Source organism: Apostichopus japonicus, chromosome 15, assembly GCF_037975245.1.
Source record: "Apostichopus japonicus isolate 1M-3 chromosome 15, ASM3797524v1, whole genome shotgun sequence".
NCBI lineage: Eukaryota > Metazoa > Echinodermata > Holothuroidea > Aspidochirotida > Stichopodidae > Apostichopus > Apostichopus japonicus.
In genome coordinates, this window is record NC_092575.1 from 14,084,207 (window position 1) to 14,096,971 (window position 12,765).

At 38.8% G+C, this 12,765-nt stretch overlaps 1 protein-coding gene across 1 annotated transcript; it reads right to left on the reverse strand.

The window, feature by feature from the left end:
- Positions 1 to 7,250: 7,250 nt before the first annotated feature.
- On the reverse strand, positions 7,251 to 12,099 carry LOC139980471 (C-type lectin lectoxin-Phi1-like). The gene is made up of 3 exons (XM_071992093.1): positions 11,964 to 12,099; positions 9,434 to 9,658; positions 7,251 to 8,024 (listed from the first exon to the last, which is right to left on the reverse strand). The coding sequence occupies exons 1-3, from the start codon at positions 12,019 to 12,021 to the stop codon at positions 7,765 to 7,767; spliced, it is 543 nt and encodes a 180-aa protein (XP_071848194.1). The 5' UTR covers positions 12,022 to 12,099; the 3' UTR covers positions 7,251 to 7,764.
- Positions 12,100 to 12,765: the final 666 nt, after the last annotated feature.

The following is a 12,765-nucleotide window of genomic DNA, read 5'->3' on the forward strand; positions in this document are numbered from 1 at the left end:
ACCGAATTATCATGTTCCCACACAGCCATTTTTACATTCAGCACTGAAATGTATGGTTGGATTACTGGTAAATAACATTACCTCTTACGCCAAACTGAAAATATGTAAAACATTACTTCCAAAACAAGCCTTGGAACTCAGCCGTAACGTAAGACCAGGCGTTATTTCAATAAAAACATGAGGGTGAACAATTGTTCGGTCGGTGTCCGCCCATTGCGCCACCAATTGAAATTTGCCATGTCAACAACAACAAAAAGTGGGTAGGTAGACACACAACCCTTTGACTTCTACTGACTATAATTGACTTGCGTCTACCTGCAAAATTCTACTGATATGACGCTCAAATAAGTTCTGGGAATGTTGAAAACTGAACACCAGACTTCTTGCGGTAGGCCCGTGGACCGCACGCAGGCGCGTAGCCAGGAATTTGCCAAGGGAGGGGCGAACCTGTAGGCAAATTAAACTATCAGACCCATTCTGCATTGAAAACTATCCTAGCGTAGCGCCAACCTACTGCGCCACCATAGGTTGGCGCTACAAGAAAATTTTGGCTGAAAATACCTTCCAGATCGCTGGAAATGGCACTTCCCGTGCCTTGTAAGTTGCATCTAAGTTTGAAATTACTATAGTGATATCATAAAAACATACCAACAAAATATATATATATATGCTCAAGAGGGTCGGTTGCCCCCTTCGCCCCCCCCCCCTTGGCTACGCGCCTGACCGCACGACCGCTTCGCGAGAGGACTAACTTGCATAACCCTCATCCTGTGGATTTATTACTTCCATGCCGCCTAAAAAAACGTCTTTGGGTGAGACTATGTTATCAATGTTTGCAAAAAAAAAAATCCTTCACCAAACGATTCCCTTTTCTTGAAGAAAGTCATACATTTCCGACATCCTTGAAAGACTTCAAGCTGCTGATTTAGAGATTTATAAACCTTAACAATATTTTCACTTTCAGTTTGAAACGATTTTGTGTGATTGAATTCGAATCATTATATATTTAACACCGAAATATTGTCCACTAATAAATTCTTAACTTATTTCTATATCTAAGTATTTGTTTTTATAGTTTTAATCTCTTCAATCACTCTATATTTATTTAGCAAAATACTTTCTGACATCAGCCAAATTATTGATAGATAATTACACACACAGGATTGACCCTGAAGGGTTAGTATCCTAACTTTGGTCCGATTGTTTCCTTTGGTCAGTATATATGTCAGATCAGGGAGTTGTTATGGAACAACTCCCTGGTCAGACCATGGAGGTAAACTACCTCCATGGTCAGACTGGTGAGAGTGAAATCTGTACCTTCCGGGATGATCTAAATATCAAGGTAAAAGACATTTTGTCTTTGTCTTATTAAATTATCTCCCTCGTAAAATATCTCTGCCGTTTACGAGTGACGCAAGTAAAATCAAAGTTTTTTTTTAAGTTTTTAGTTGCTTATATTTGCATAACCGGGAATATGAGGTTCTGATATATTTCAATATTATTTTCACTCTGTAAGTAAGTCTATACACAGTACTGGTGCAATGTACTTAACAAACTGCAGCGCCGGGATTGGTCAGGGGAATGTTAGAAAAAACACAACTGAAACATTCATGGTTGGGAGCCCATATGCCATTGCTGCACTAACCATTTCGTTAACCGAAACTATTATAAAAGAGACTAGATGTAATGTTTTAAATGAGGTTATTATATATGGAAGAAGCGAGCAGACAGTCATTTAGGCCTCCATTGATTGTATGGGACCATGGGCGTAGATCCTGGTGGGGACAGAGGGACGCGTCCCCACCAACTTTTTCAGCGGTGGGGACATGATATACCGTGTCCCCACCAATTTTTCTTCACCAAACGCTGCATTTCAAATTTCCCCTGTACTGAACTTTGGCGCAGTTTGATCCAGCATTGTGCATATGACATTCAGACGTTCTCATTTTATTATATTTTTCCACATTTGTTAAATATAGGACCGAAATCGCATTTGCGGCAGTCTATAATTGTTTTCAGAGAGAGGACCCCAGACTCATTGTATACACAAGTCTACTCAGGATTATTTGTCCCCTGGTTTTTTTTTTTCTGCAGACGCCCATATATTTCCCCAAACCAAATTTCTAAGCCATGAGATCTAAAACTTAAGGAGGTTTGGGAGCATCAGAGGGTCTGGGAAGTGTTATATCCGGCGTTCTGGGAGATATATTTGCCCAAAAAAATTCTTGTACGCTACCCATGGTCGCGCTCCGCTTAGGTAGTATCAGAGAACAGACACGCGTCCCCATCATTATCCAAGACTGACTCAGAGAACACGTTCGAAGAAAACCCGTCGGGTAATTGAAACAAATCAGTGCAAATTAAACATTCCCGTACAATGGGATGAGGTTCTTGGGGTTCGGAAGACCCCCCCCCCCCGAGTCCACACGTGACACACACACACACACTGACATACAATATCTCCTCGTTTTCTAGTTTGGTCGTTCAAATCAATCTAAAATAACTCTTACTTTCTGTTCAATGCTTCCATTCTTTGTTCAGCAATATCAGATGCACGGTAAGTATGATAGCGTATTTTTGATACTATAGCTCTAATTGCTTCTCATCTTAATTCTGCTGCTATTGATGAGATTCAGTGACGACCAATTGCATGGGTTTGTCGCATATTTCACCAGTCTACACACAGATTTGGTTTTTACATTGAAGCTTAAACTGTTCCACAAAGTAACGTAATCAATTTGCCCTATGTAGGGTATAGACTACAAAGTTGCAGGCTGTGCGTTATAAATTCAATCTGCAGTATATAAATGTACCATTCCTTTCTTTTTGTAGATGTTGCAGATCATAGGATGGCACCCCCTATAACAGTGGCGGAGCTAGGGGTATTGGTCAGGGGGGCGAGAATGGTCTGTAGGGGCGCTTTCGACACTATCTAAGCGGAGCGCCACCACAGGTTGGCGCGGAGCGTACAGTAAATTTTTGAGTGAAGATACTACCTAGATCGCAGGAAATGACCCTTTCCGGGCCTTGCTAATTTGCAGATAAACGAAGAATAAATAGGTGTCATCGCCATTTTGTCAGAAAATTACACCAACAAAATGTGACAAATGTCAATAGGTATTTGAGAGCGCAATAAAAAAGTCAATAATCGCGAATAAATAAAAAGTAGTAAAAAGTTCGGAAATGGCGCCCCCCCCCCTGACTGTATGGACGCTCCGCCACTGCCCTATAACGAAAAACGAGAAACTTTGTACGTCAGCCAATCTAGAATGACGAAGTCAGCTGCAAACCTTCACAAAATGTATCCTATACCTGGTTTGGGAATTTATAATTAATATATATTACCTTTGGAATTAATTGCAAGTTGTTGTTGAGACATTTGACTGCATCATTGACTAGAATTATCAAAACGCTATAATGATAATAAAGATAAGATGAAGGTTAAACACGTTGTTGACCTGTCGGAGAATAGTGGTCATTCTCTTACTGACTTCCTGCCTTATTCTGTATGGACTGATGAAAGGTCACCTGTTTAGAGTTGAGAGTCAGGTCAATCATTTTATTTTCTAAATATAAAACTTGGGTCTCACTGATTTGCATGCAAAAAATAAATGAACTTTATATCATTTATTTCACATATATCATAGATTTGATATTATAATCGCTGGTTACTCTGGTCTACATGCAATTCAGCACATCACTGCAATTGTGAAAGTCACAACCCTATTAACGTTGGTTTAAAAACTAAATATATGTGACAGGTTTACTCAACAGTTACAGCTTGTATAGGCCTCGCTTCACTGTGCTCGTTTAACGTAGCCTATGCTTCTTTTTAACGAAAAGTTTATGACCTTCAGGCGCCTCGTTAATATTTTAAACTGCATTGAACTTATAGGAAATTGCAAGCCCTTCTTAAGTTCTAGCCCTAGCAACAACAGCTGAATAGTTTCGGGGAGTCTACCACAAGGGAAAAGACTTTGTTACGAGAGTTGTTCCTCTCTGACGTCATCAAGATGGAATTTCAGGCGTATTGCGTTATCAACGGCGGCTTACTGTGCATTGTGGTTAGGCCTTAGGAGCCTATTTTCAAAGCGAGCGTATTCCGTCCAACAGAAAGCGGTTAACTTATACATGGAATATTAGGTAGTTTTGAGGTTACTGAATCATATAAATTGTCTTTGATCCCTGCCTTCGTTATTTCCTTTTAGTGATGACTATATACAATAATACAATATGTGATATCACATTGACTAGTATGCAACGTGATATGATGACTGTTTCCAGCATTCGGAGAAGTGATACATGCTATATAACGAAAAAAAATTTTTTTCTTTAGAATAGTTCACATTTTGAGAAACTAATGGAACCCAAGTTTGAAATTAAAGTTACGATATACACAAGTCGAAATTTGAGAAAATAGTCAAAACCATTAAATATTATAGGCAAACTTTGGGGATCAAAAGTCGAAATGTCAATATACGGGAATATTTTATTTCCTCCTCTCAACATGCTAACACAAGTTTTGGACATTCTCATATAAATCTCGACATATATATATATATATACAGTTTTGGGCATTAACGAAACGATGGCGCGCGCCGATGTGCCAAAATTATAGCATGACGTCAATATTGTATCTAGCAAGCAATGTTGACATGACCAATGTAGTAGTGGCAGGCTGTTACAAGTTTTCGACATGCTGATGTTGAATTTGACATGTCGATAGTCGTAATGACATATTGGTATTTTGTTTCGACATGTTCATATGGAATTGTAACATGTTGATATCGAATTGGACATATATATATTAACTTGGACATTTCACTTTCTTTTTCGACATTTATGGAACGTTTGGCTCTCCGTACCTATTTATTACACTTCCAGTCACAGTGGCGACCGCAGAAAGATCATTCTCCAAGTTGAAGCTAATCAAGACTTACCTACGTTCAACCATTTCTCAAGATCGGCTGGATTCGCTGGCTATCCTTTCCATCGAGAGCGAGGAGGCATGCTCACTTGATATAGATGGACTATTCGATATGTTTGCTGACAAGAAGGCCAGGCTCAGTAAATTCAAGCTCTAGCCGTTCCAAGTTCTCGGGAACTTGGATACCATTTGTCCACAGGAGTTACGCCACGGGTGGAAATATACATGTTTATGTTAATTGGACATTGGTCATTTGGTCTTATTGTCCTTTCAATCTCTTAATGTATTCTAGCTTTGCAACACATTTTTTCATGTTCCCAGTATGACAGACATGGCGGACCAAAAATGTGTCTATGAACGCAGATTTTCCCCAAAATCTCAGTCGATAAAATCACCACGGAATGTTCCATATACGGCTTAGATTGCACCAGAGAGCTTGTAGAACCCCAGAGCTTCCAGGGCCCGAGGGCGGGCCCTGGACCCACGCCTTTGGGACTTCGCGCTCCGCGCTCGTGATGTGCGCTGCGCGCACATCGGTTGATTCTCCGCAGCAGCCAGAGGGCCCTTCCTTCCCTGGACCCAGGGGCCCCCAGACTCATCGTTACGCCGCTGAGTAAGCAAAAGTTGAAACATCGACAAAGTAGTTTACATTTTGAGACTGGGGAAATGTTTGAAATTATCAGATGAAAAATGGGCAAAAACGGTATTAAAAAGTCGATGTCCAAGTCGACGTGTCGAGAAGAAGAGCAATGTTAAAATATCCAATTGAGCCACCTTAAGAGAAGCGCCGCCGGGTTCAATTCACCCACCCCCTCACCCACCCCATCACTCGATTCTGAGAAGGAAATGGACGCCCGTACTGCATGCCAGTAATGTCACGCGTTGACGGCAGTAGAACCACTACCGTCTGGGCCATCAAAACAAGTTGCCGTAGCTGACCTTCCACTGTTCTCCAGCAAAAGGCCCTTAGTCAGCCTTCGGAGGTGGTGTGAGGTGGTAAGCCAAGTTTTTGTCCCAAGTTTAAGAACCAGGGATTAAAAAACTAGTTAACGTATTATTGACATATGAATTTTTAGGAGACCATATAGGCTTTATACCCTCTGTTTTGAGGGGTTCTGTGAAGAGGGGTCTGAGTGGGGGGGGGGTATAACCCCTCCTTTGCCCTCTTTTTCCTGTCAGAACAGCATTTTTTCGGCAAGGGCGTTAGTTGCAAAACGGTACTATCCCCAGCCAGGGAACATAAGTTTAATTTAAGCTTGTATTGATCTGAATATTCATGACACCATACAGAAGTTATGAATCCAACTTTTAGGGAGATGAACAGAAAATGTTGTATTGGTAGAAGCGTAGGGGGGGACCCCTCCCCTGTGAGAAAATTTTGTTTCGGTAAGACGGTGTTGTTAGTGCATCTACAATTGTGCATACGACTTTATACGTGCGTGTGTAATCAAATGGAAGCCATTTTCTCCCAGTGGCTATACGGCCCTGATATATAACGATAAACATAATAGTACGTGTGGGAAGGTATACGCAGGTATCTCATATCTCATTGACCCAAATCGAGATGCTGTGTATATGATTAAATACGACAATCTATAGTGGTATAAGACGCCCGGAACCTTGACTAAAAGTGCCAATCACCGAATTAAATTGACTTCGATTGAGCTGTTTTTACCTCCATGGGTTGAGAGAAATCTCGTTCTATGCTGGGTATGGCTGCACGTGAAGGTATCCTGAACCACGTGTCAGGTAAACCTTCATTGGTTTCATCTTGCATACGTCCCTTCCGGTGTAGCAGTACAAACTGTCGCAAATATCTTATATTCAGTCAATACTGTCCTAGTCCCACTCGGACAGTTTATACTGTATTTACCAGTACGTTTGGTCTCCCGGACCTATTGTACAAGGCCAGTTGGTACAGACTGTCTCCCCAGACAGTATATGCTATGGTTACACGAAGGGGGGACATAATTTGACGGTCATATATGTTGTTGTAAATTGTGTCCCCCCTGAACACAATGTCCGCCGTAGCAGGTACGTTAGAGTAGCAAAAATTTAATTAGTAATGGACTCTGGCAGAATCCGTATCATTAGCAAATTGTCGCATTTCGGCTTCCGTATATTTAGCAGTAAAGTCGTGCGACAACTAAAAATGGAAAAGCTAGCAGAATACGTGAGACAAATTGCCGCACTCTATACTCTTCTAATTCTCTCTGTTGTGATTATGAGCTATCTGCAAACTTTTCTCTACAAAGTGTAAGTTTATTCATATAGGAAACAAACAAAATTGCGAATAACTATAAAAGAAAGGATATTAACGGTATTCAGTTTTATTAAACAAATGTTCCTTTTCTCAAATTGTATTATTCTTCGAATGTAACGTATAGCAGTATTCATTCATACATTGGTGTCTTAATAGATGCTATTTAATATAAACCTAAGGTCAGAAAATGTTCATGTATATATTCCTATAGGACATTTAAACCCCATTAGAACAATTGCTTAAATTAATTGTGAAACTGCTCCAGAACCACATGGTAATAGGTTGCTACTGTCTTGGAGAAGTTGCGTCAGAATACTGTTGCCAACTGTCGACAACAGTGAAGAATTAGCGCTATCAGCTCAAGAAATAAGAACAACAACAAAGTTATACTTCTTTTTTTTTTTTATAATGCTTGCTGACAGCAAGTAGTTTACAGAACACTATTTTTAGAGAAAGATTGGTTTTTTACTGCTAGAAGTTAGAAAGATCTAAACTATAGTTAAAGGTTAATGAGGAGTGTTCTGCTTAGTAAGACAACACAGTATCGAGGGTATATAGGAAAATATCAAGTTTACTAAGCGTGTGGAAATCTTGGATCGGCTTTGGGAAGGCCGGCCTTGTTTCCACGTCCGCCTTTGGAGAGAGTAAACAGTTCAAGTTCACATATGAATGGCAGAGACTTTCTGCATTTGCAATCGTTCCACCGACCAAGTCCTCCTCTATTAATCTCCACGCAATTCTCGTTGTCCATGAAGTTGTTTGGTTCTCCACGTTTCCAGAAAGTTTGCTCAGGAAGAAATACTTCTCGATTGTGAGCATCCCATTCAAACTCACCTGTATAGGAGACAACGATAATAATATTGGCATCATTTCCAGTCATTTTCTAATCATACTTGGGCAAGGCACTTTATCTCCATTGCCTCTCTTCATCCAGGTATATACAGGCGAAGGGGGCAGCCCCCCCCCCCGCCTCCCTCTTGAGCATATTTTTTGGTATGTTTTTTATGATATCGCTAGTAATTTCAAAGAGAAAATGCTAAGATGCAACTTACAAGCCTGGGAAGTGCCATTTCCAGCGATCTGGGAGGCATTTTCAGCCAAAATTTTCTTGTACGCTTCGCTACGCTTAGATAGTTTGCAGTGCCGTATCTACGGCTCTGAAAGTTTGCCTACCGTTTCGCCCCTCCCTTAACAAATTCCTCGCTACGCGCCTGGGTGTATAAATGGGGACTTATGAGATAAAGTGCATGGAAGTTGGGCGATGTTTAGCTGCTGCCATGTTGAGGGATTGTATCTATGCCGTTTGATAGGTTATCGTTGACCATGCAGGGTAATATTGTGATGCGCCTGGAGCACTGTTATCGGGGGATATGCCTGCGCTTTACAAATCCTCAATATAATTATAACTAGAGTTCACAAATAAGGATGTGAATTACATTACAATTACGTCTATACATATACCTGCATGTGTTACTGCTCAAGCTGCTTCTTTCAGTGGAGTAGCTAAAGTGGGAGGCAGGGAGATGTGCTCTTATACCCAAAAGAAGTTTTCATGGACTAAATGGGTATACGGCCATAAATTTTCAAAATAAAAATAAACATGATGTATATTACATCGTGTTAGCTCGGCTACTTGTTTTATAGCACAGTGCGCGTGATCTGCTTCTTAGAAGGATTTACTTATTAGCCATACGTAGCATAAAATGAGATTTTTCTGAATCATTTAACTTTGATTATTCAGTGTCTGACACAATGAGTTCCGTGCATGCATGGAACTTGATTGTTGTCTGCAACAAAAACATATATGTTAATCTCAATTTGGATCATTATAATAGAAAGGCATGTTCCCTTGAGGTACCTAAAAACGCACACTATTATGTATATTCTAAATATTTGATATAGTTAAGATACACAGGGCTATAACCACTGGCGGTATGGAGGAACTTTCCTCCTCCCCTCCCTCCCTCCCCTCCCCTCCCCTCCCTTCTCCTCTCCTCTCCTCCCACATTCCATCTCCCCCCAGACTTCTTCCAAATTGCTTACATTTTATAAAATATACACGCACGCAAAATGGTATAAACTGGTCACATTCAAAGTTGTACTGTTCAAGTTCACAGTTAAAATAATGGAAATTAAAACACCATTTGGCGTCTAAGCCTCCTAACCGAAATAAACATTCTCAAATGGGAGGGGATGCAATTCTAGACCATAATAGAAATAATAAAAAGAAACAAAACCTATACCTTCGGTTTTCTGGTCGTTCAGACCGATCCAAGCTCGCTTCTTCTGCCCCTTCATTACCACATAAGTGATGAAATCATTTTCTAAAGTGTCGTGAACAGAAGCCAAGTGACCGTAGTTGTATTCGCTGTTGTCATGGCAAAAGTCCTTGGCCTTATCCCAAGTGAGTGGGTTTTCAATGAACTTGTAACAGCTCGTACGATAGTTTTGCCAACCAGATGGACAATCTTTTGTTAACACAGAAATAAGAAATATTGCAAACAGTTAGGTTGTAAAAAAGTTAGATTGAGTAAATGGCCAAGGCCGATTATAGTTTTGAAAATTTGTTCAACTATTTAGGTCACCTGCATCCGAATGGACATCTAATGCTGAGTTATTAGGATTTTCTGATTATTAGGTACGTTTTAGACCATGTTTTGCCCCTCACCCCTCCTTCCTCGTTTGGATCGCCATTGGGCCGATGTTGGGGTCTCTATATATAATGGCATACTCCTATTAGAGTCTATATCCATCCGCTCGATTGTTCTCCTTCAGGAAAAGTGCCAAAAAGCAGCAAGAGAACATCTTTAGTGACCTGTTATCAATCATGATCTAGTTTGTTGTGGATCTCATGTTAAAGAGCATGAATGGAAGTACATGTGGTGAGAAAATTGGGTCAATTGAGGCAATTTTAGACCCCTTTAGGCCTCCCAGGAGCAGCGTAGGAAATTTGTTTTCCACTGAGTGAAGAGGTTTGTTTACAAGTGACGAAAACTTACGGCTCGGATAGCAAAAAATCTACATGGTCATGATACGGAAAATTGATGGTTCCATGAAAGGCCAATTTTCAGCTATCCGGTGATGGGTAGCGTTAAGCTAGTGAAAACTTCTATCTAGACTTAGAGACCATATTACTTTTGTGATTTAGTGTGTAAGTCAATGGGGCTTTAATGGGCGTATGCTACCATATAGACGAAATGTATCTGTTCTCCTTTACGCCCAACCACATGTACAGCACTTTGTAATATGGGTGGCGGTAAAGCACTTTGTCATGGGTAGCGGATTACAAGTCTCTGTCCCTGCCATATGGAAAGCCGTTTTAACATTTGATAAGGAATTTCAAATATCTCGAAATAATTTCAGATATCTCAAATTAAATGACAGATATCTCCAATTTATGTAAGATATCTACAAATAATTGCCGATATCTTAAAATCAATGTCAGATATCTCGAAATACCAGAGAATTTCAGATATCTGAAATCGAATTCGAGATATCTGAAATAGAATTCAAAGATATCTGCAATTCTATTTCAGATATCTGAAATATAATTTCATATCTGAAATAGAATTCAAGATATCTGCAATTCTATTTCAGATATCTGAAATATAAATTTCAATTATCTCGAATTCAATTTCAGATATCTGAAATAGAATTTCAGATATCTCGAATTCAATTGCAGATAACTCGAATTTAAGTTTAGATATCTGAAATAGAATTTCAGATATCTCGAATTCAATTACAGATATCTCGAATTCAATTTTAGATATCTGAAATAGAATTTCAGATATCTCGAATTCAATTTACAGATATTTCGAATTCAATTCAGATATCTGAAATTCAATTTCAGATATCACGAATTAATTCCACAACTTGTTAATTATATTCATATAATGTATATCAGGCCTACCGTTAGCCAGCAAGCAAGATAGATTAATTCCCACCCATACGTCGACGCGACGATGGCAGCTCCCTGGACCTTTGGTACCGTCACTTTTTTGTAGCTTAATTTTCGCGCCTTTCTACGAACTTCTGCATATGCATTTCAGATATATGGAATTCAATTTCAGATATCTCGAATTCAATTTCAGATATCTCGAATTGGAATTACAGATATCTTGAATTCAATTGCAGATATCTCGAATTGAATTTCAGATATCTCGAATTGGAATTGCAGATATCTTGAATTCAATTTCAGATACCTCGAATTCAGTTTCAGATATCTCGAATTCAATTTCAGATATCTGAAACATAATTTCAGATATCTCGAATTCAATTTCAGATATCTCGAATTTAATTTTAGATATCTGAAATAGAATTTTAGATATCTAAATAAGAAACAATTTAAGATATCTAAAACTCCCGATCAAATGTTAAAATGGTTTTCCATACGGCCACTCGGTCCGGAGGTAAAGGGTTTTCAATTGATACAATTAGAAATGTTCCATTTAAACTGACGTTCTGTGTGATGGTTCTTTGTCACTGGATCTAGCAGAACATAAAGCTGGCGATTAAATAGACTAATACAAGGCAAGACAGTACTTCCATTGCAATTAAGTATGTTGAGATGTAAAAAGTGAACAATCGGCATTATAAAGAGCCAAAAACTATATAATCATAATAATGAACGAGATATTGTAAAGTATACCATCAAGTATCAAATAGTATCCGCTTTGTGAACTTTGGTTTAGTACATTCAAAAAATTAATAAAACATTCAATGATTAGTCTAAATTAATGTAAAATATCTATAAAAAATCTTAAAACAACTTACGACTTTGTCCTCTCACTAAGCCAAGCACCACAGCTAGCAAAATTAAACGGATGGCCATTTTGTTACAAATGTGTGACTACAGCTCAACATATGAAATAAACTTTGTGTTTTGATTTGTTGCGAACACCTATTTATATGTGTAGAATCTGGAACACAATAAGACTAATTAAATCACGTGTTGGTACTCTAATATGGTATAGATGATCGACCAACGGAACTATGAGGTCAATTAAAAAGATGCTGACATATGAATATTTTGATATTGGCAGTTGTTGCATAGTTGCTTAACACAATTCTGAATGATACCCGAGTACATTGCTGTTAATTGACTGGATAATAAGATCGATTTGCTAGTAGCTTAGAATATAAAATGTGACATAATGGTTTAGAATTTTAAAGATAAATGATCTTCCTGTTTCGATAATGATAGTCTCTGCCAGAATAAATATAATAGTCAAGTCGTATGTTGGTGACACGTACTAGTCCTTTTTTAAATCCTTTTTTCATCGCACATCGTACGTTTCAAAGTTCAACTAGCTTATCCATACACAAATCCCGACATGTGAGATAAAGATTGAACTATTTTCTCGATATTTTGACTAGTTTATTTTACTGAAATGTTTATTTAGAATAAAAAATACTGTGATAAGTACTACTGAAAATCTCTAAGTTTTGTAACAAAGTAAAAACTGGATCGTGCTATAAATCGGTATCATGTGCTGTTGGGATTACAGTAAGAACGGAGGATATGTGTAAACCCAACAAATCCAGTTGTTGGGATTTGTTGGGATTACACACATCC

What these genes read in the sequence shown, in the direction of transcription:
- LOC139980471 (XM_071992093.1), bottom strand. Translation starts at nt 12,021, where the DNA reads ATGGCCATCCGTTTAATTTTGCTAGCTGTGGTGCTTGGCTTAGTGAGA. An exon ending in CTTAGTGAGAGGACAAAGTC is followed by an intron (nt 9,659 to 11,963) that starts GTAAGTTGTTTT and finishes TGTTAACAAAAG; the next exon opens with ATTGTCCATCTGGTTGGCAA. An exon ending in GAACGACCAGAAAACCGAAG is followed by an intron (nt 8,025 to 9,433) that starts GTATAGGTTTTG and finishes TCTCCTATACAG; the next exon opens with GTGAGTTTGAATGGGATGCT.